The 6000-nt window shown below is 47.8% G+C and overlaps 1 protein-coding gene across 4 annotated transcripts in view; it reads right to left on the bottom strand.

The window, feature by feature from the left end:
- Window positions 1-570: 570 nt before the first annotated feature.
- The window catches only part of AKAP1 (A-kinase anchoring protein 1), a 37698-nt gene continuing 32268 nt past the window's right edge, over window positions 571-6000 (bottom strand). For 2 of the 4 annotated variants that reach the window (XM_023553555.2, XM_010594302.2), the window contains exons 7-11: window positions 4895-5045; window positions 4380-4447; window positions 2472-2545; window positions 2168-2230; window positions 571-1565 (exon numbers count right to left, since the gene is read on the bottom strand). In XM_023553555.2, coding sequence (XP_023409323.1) covers window positions 1491-1565; window positions 2168-2230; window positions 2472-2545; window positions 4380-4447; window positions 4895-5045 — 431 coding nt within the window. In that variant the 3' untranslated portion in view covers window positions 571-1490. Of the gene's footprint in view, window positions 1566-2167; window positions 2231-2471; window positions 2546-4379; window positions 4448-4894; window positions 5046-6000 lie in introns of those variants that run through there. The other 2 variants (XM_064271279.1, XR_002786846.2) reach the window with 2 other exon arrangements.

Here is a 6000-nt window from a genome sequence, read left to right as displayed (position 1 = left end):
TTCTCATCATAGTTTTTTTATTTATATCTTTCTTGTCATTACAGTAGATTAAATAACATATTAAGAATGCACAAAGAATTTTGGAAGCCAGTGCTTTAAACTTAAGTCTGGCTATTTAGAGTCAATGAGGGAAACTAGAGGAGGTTCGGGCTGCCACCTGGTGGAGAAAACCCAAACCAAACTTGTTGCCAACTCATAGCGACCCTATAGGACTGAGTAGAACTGCCCCATAGAGTTTCCAAGGAGCGCCTGGTGGATGGTGCGGAAAGGACAGACAAAAAAGGGCCAGATGGAAATTTCTGGCCAAACTGTCTTCTCAGAGCCATGGATCTCTTCTTTAGATGCAGGTGTTTGGGGGCCTGTGGGTTGGGCTGTCCAGTCCACCACACACATGGCTACCCCTTCTAATCCCTTCTAATCTTTTTTGCCATTGAAAAAACGGACTCAAAGTTAGACTTTATATAATCTGCAATTTATGTAAGTTTAAGTTATTTAAGTTACCTACTTCTTAATTGCACAATGCTGAAGCCAGTCTAAAAAAAGAATCAAAAACACACCACTCCCAGGTAATTCAATGAAGTTGCTTTTTTTACAAATTTGTACAGCAGAACATTCCTCGATCACATTCTATGCCTCGGGTCACACCATCCTCTGCGGCGTTCTACTGACAGATGACAGTGGGTGTGGAAGAACCTTGAGTTCCCTTTGTTCTCCAGTGTATCTTGTACAAAATATTACGTTTTTTTTTAAACATGTATTTACAGAGTTTGCACAAATAGAAAATGGTTACAAATTACAAGCAGGCTTGGCAGGATAACAGTTCTATCTCCCATCCCCCCACCAAGGCCAGAGGTGTGATAATAGCTCCTTATTTACATCTCCATTAAAAAAGTCTGCCTTCCTAGAGGCCTAGGCGACGTTTATAAATGCTAAACGCCAGCAATTCACTTACAGAAAGCTATACACAAGTAACTGGTATCAATTAGTCAGTTCATGCCTTGCTCCCAAAGGTAGAAGAAAGATTGTGAAGTCAAAGAAACACTCCTGAGCAAGAAACACACATCTCTTGGCCTGTCTGCTAAGAGGAGAAATACCACCGGTTGTTTGTTTGTTTGTTTTTTTGGTTGGGGGGTGAGGGGTAGACATGAAGAAAGAGAGAATGGGATGGTGGGGGGAACAGGACAACCTAGTTGAGGTTGTTTTTCAAAAAAAAAAAATTTTTTTTTTTGTAGTGGTTTGGAACCATGTGAAGCCAAAAGCCAACTGGCTTGTTAAACACCATGCTATGGCTTTGAAAAGAACATACAGTTCTCTCCTTTTCTTAGAGACCGAAGGTCTTCTCAATAGGACTACAGTACAGGAAAAAAAAAAAAAAAAACTTCTAGGAGGACACCATTTTGTTATTCTGATGTAAAGTCTTTGCCTTGAGTGCCAAGCTCAATTTTAACAGTGCAAAACAGACTCAAGCAGCTGCTGTTTGAGGGAAAGGGTCAAAGGTTTGTGTAGCAGCTGTCTACCCACTGGGCAAGTCCTCGCTCCACCAGCCATCGGTTTATCAACACCACCTAGAAGAGAAAGTTCCCTTGAGAGTGTTGCCCATGGCACCTGGGGGCAAATTCTCAAGCCAAAGCAGGGTCTTAGTCTTACAATCCCAGACCAGCACTGCAAGCAACAGGCTTACAAGAGCAATGGGGGAAGGCTGGCAGGACATTTTTCTGGGCCCACAGGAATATTTACTTAAATGTTCTTTTGGCCACTTTGACATGAGGACAGGCTTTTCAATACACTGAAGAAATCTAAGCTTTAATACTGTAAAAATAGAAGGACAGAAAAGCCCAATTGACAGAAGGTACAGGAAGGTCTATTAGCAAAGTTTCTCATCCCGCAGCACTGCTGACATTTTGGGCTGGATTATTCTGTTACAGGTGGCTGTCCTTTGCATTGTAGAATGTTTAGGAGCATCCCTGGCCTCTACCCATTAGATGCCACTAACATACCCCCAACTATGACAAACAAAAATGTCTAGACATTGCCAAATGTCCACCGGGGGCACAGGTCTGTAGTTACCATCCTCTTACTAGCTCAAGAGGAAGCAATGCTCCAACCAGCTCCAATCAACCCTTTACTGCTCATCGGTCACTCAGAAGGTAAAAGAAACAGAACTTACTTCATCTCCAACCACACTCCACAGCTGAATCAGAGGGAGGCCAGTCGGACTGTAACTTGTCACCTACAAAAAAAAAAAAACCATCACCAAGCATGTTTTATAGCTGGGAAAGTCCATGCACTGTCTCCCTAAAAGCCTGCTGGCCAGCCCAAGACCCCAGCAGCAGGGTAGCAGGAATTTAAAGGTCAGTACAGCTCCCAAGAAGCCCAGATACTTAAATAAAGCAAGGGAGGCATTGAAGAAGCGGGGCAGGAGGCCCCTCAGACAGACCCCTGTCTAGCACGCCCATCTCCCACCCACCCACCTGAGCAAGCAATGCTGTGTTTCCTGTCATCTCGCTCATAGCTGCATCTGCTTCAGGTGAAAAGTGCTCGTCATCTTTAGAAGAAGAAGGAAAAGCAGCATTTAGAACCCACTGGGACAAGCCGTTCTCATCACCTACATGACATTGAGGTGTATTCCAGGTAGAATCTTCAGACTGCAGTGGGACCTGAGAACTTCATTTGGGAGAGCCACCTGCCAGGTAGAGACCTTAGGCCTCCACATGACTCCAAGTGGGTAAACTCAGGGTCTGTGCTGCAGGCTACCCACTGGGGGACAGAGAAACAACAGGACAGAAGCCCAGCTTTCAGTGAGCTAACGTGGCATTGGGAATGTCACTACCACGACATGTCTGTGCTGAGCACATGGTACTGGTCCCTTTACACTATCACAGGATAGAAGAGTTATTCCCTCTTTACAGGTGAGAACAGCTGAGACAACGGTTGATTGCCCAAGGTCAAACAGCTCCCAGAGTGGTGAAGGTAGAATTTGAGCCCAAGCAACTGACCCCATAGCTCAATACGGACTGTCACTATAGGGTGGGCAGGGCAGTGGAGGCAGCATTCTGCTGTGCTAGACCATAAAGTTGTGTAAAAGAACACACCCAACTCAAGAGATGGTGAGGATGGGAGAGGCAGGCATTGAAGACAGTCTGGGGAAAGTCTTCTGGAGCATTTTAGCTGGGCCTGGACAGATTGTTAAGATGGATAGAACAGGAAGAGGAAGGCTGGGCAATGAAGGAAAACAAAATGAAGACCGTGCCCCAGTTTTCTATGTGACTTAACTCCAGACAGACGATAGTGCCTCTAACACACCTAATCACTGTCAACAACCAAAGAGAAGATCAGAAAGGGCAAACTCGGGGAGAGAGGGACGTGGAAAGACCAGGTTACACTTACAATATAAAACTCCTTTGGCTGCTACTTGTTGACCACTTTCTACATACCAGTTCCTAAATGTACATATTCTTACTGTCATCCTGAAATTCTGGTAAACAAGCAAACAACCACCACAAAACAAACCTTTTGCCTTCAATTTGATTCTGACTCATGATGACCCCATGTGGTACAGAGTAGAACTGCTCCATAGGGCTTTCTTGGCTATAATTTTTAAAAAAGCAGACTGCCAGGCCTTTCTTCCATGGTGCTGCTGGATAGGTTCGAACCGCTAACCCTTAGGTTAGTACCCGAAACCCGTTGCCTTTGAGTTAATTCCGACTCATAGCGATCCTATAGGACAGATTACAACTGCCTCACCGTTTCCAAGGAGCATGTGGTGGATTCGAACTGCCAACCTTCTGGTTAGCAGCCATAGCTCTTAACCACTACACCACCAGGGTTTCCTGAGCTTAGTGGCCAAGAGTAAGCCATTTGTGCCACCCAGGAGCCTCAAAAGTAAGGTAGGTATCATCCCTATTTTCCAAAGAAGGAAACTGAGGCCAAGTAACTTGGTCAAGATCAACACTGCTAGTCATCTTCTCTCTGGCAATGCTATCACAGTCTAGGACACTGGACATTGTGGCAGCATGGTCCTCATCAGTGCCCCAAGGAAGCTGTGACCCAGCTGGGCAGAGCCGCTGACCTCAGTGCCAGACCACAACCCCAGCTGCTAAGACACTGGGTCTGGACTACATTCTGGAAAGTGTCTTTGTTGGAAGCATCTCAAAGTTAGGTGAAGTTTAGAGCAAGGGTCCTCAAAGGGTGGTCCCTGCACCAGCAGCACCGGCATCACCTGAAAACTTGTTAGAAACCCAAGTTCTCAGGCCCCACCTGACCTCCTTGGTCAGAAACTCAGAGTACAGCAATCTGTGTTTGTACAAGGTGAGAACCATCACTCTGGAGTAAAAAGACCCACTCTCAACCTGCCCCCAGCTGGAGGCTCCACCTGTTACCTGACAGTGGCATCACGCTGTCCAGAAGGACTTCTGCTCCCTGGAATGGCAGAGTCACAAAGTCCGATCTGTCAAGGTGAGGAAGGAGCAGTTTAGCAGGGGCTTGCAGAATGACCCCACTCCAGGCTGGTATTTACCTTTCGCTGCACTATGGCACCTACAATCCAGGACACAATGGGCACAGGGCACGGCAGACCGAGGAGAGAGGGTACCCTGACTGTAAGCCAGACCTCAGAGATCCTTCCTGCATCAAATTCCCCAAAATGAACCCTCTTTTAAGACGGGATATGAGGGGTATTCTCTCACAAGACAGGCTTTTCTTTCTAGTTCATTTTTGCTGGGGCAAGTAACTGGGTTTGTTTCTATCAGACTCGGCTAAAACATTGGACAGTGGAAAGGGGGAGTCCATTTCCCTGGCTGGGTAACAGAGAACTGAGCCAGCTGGACAGAGACCACACGTTCCACAACAGCAGGGCCGGCCTGCCTGCCTGCCTGTCTGGGGAGACTCGACTCACCTGATCTGCCGAAGCCCATCTACTTTCACCCTCTTATATCCACCGTAGTCCACGTAGCGAATCTCGACTTCGTTGGTCTCCTCGTAGGAGGCGACCACCTGGGCTCGCCACCAGGCACCGTCCGCACCAGGGGCAGCACAGATGACCGCAACTGCAGGGCAAGGAGAAGCATGTGGACACACCTGGCCTGCAGGTCAAAGCTACTCACCTCCCCATGTGCCTTTTCAGAGGCCTGCACCTCCTTGGGGCAGAGGGTGGGAATGGCAATGAGTCCCCAACACAGCCTCCCAGAGCCCAGGACTAGCCAAGGAGAGTGGACATGGTATCTTCAGCCTGGCATGTGTTCCACCCCCAAAGCTACCCGGACCAAATAGCACTCAACCTAGATCCATTTACTCTGTAACGTACGGAAGTTCCAGGTGGATACAGATGAACTGGGAATAAACAAAGTAAATTAGAAAATGGGGGGGAGGGGCCTGCCTTACACTCTTAAAAGAAAGTCCCTGAACCTGGAAGGGTAGGCAGTTATCAGCGGCCCAGCATCAAAGGCCTGCTGTAGCCTGTGATGCTCAGATTGAGGGCCTGGCCAGATGGGACCCCCAGGCCTAGACACCACTTTTAGCCTTTCGCTCAGGAACGTGCCAAGAGCACTGATGTGGCGGCAGCCAACAAGGCCACAGAGCAAGTGCGCCAAGCGGTCACCGACCTGGATGCTGGGCAGACGGGACGGAGCAGATGAAAACATGGCCTGCTGGGGCGAGGGCCTGTGACCCAGAGCTGACCACACTGTGTGCTGACCCCTAAGAGCAGCCCCTGGGAAAATCATGGACTCCGGTTTAATCCTTACTGTTGGCCTTAGAGAATCTGATGGAAAACTAAATCCTTAATCCTCCAAAAGAAAAATTATACAAAATGCTAGATAGAATTTCAAGGGATTTTTTTGATGCCTTGAAGCTCATTGAGGGGCCCCAGATTAGAAGCAGGAGCCAAGACCCCAGACAGGGCTGGTGAAAAGAGGGTCCAACACTTGATCCCCACTGATGAGGGCGACACAGATAACAGTAGCAAAAGATGGGCTCTGGATCTGACCTGGGTTCGGAACCCAG

The sequence above is a fragment of the Loxodonta africana genome, chromosome 18 (genome assembly GCF_030014295.1).
Source record: "Loxodonta africana isolate mLoxAfr1 chromosome 18, mLoxAfr1.hap2, whole genome shotgun sequence".
In the NCBI taxonomy this organism is placed as follows: domain Eukaryota; kingdom Metazoa; phylum Chordata; class Mammalia; order Proboscidea; family Elephantidae; genus Loxodonta; species Loxodonta africana.
Note: the sequence above shows the minus strand (reverse complement) of the source record. Positions and strands in the feature narration are given on the sequence as shown.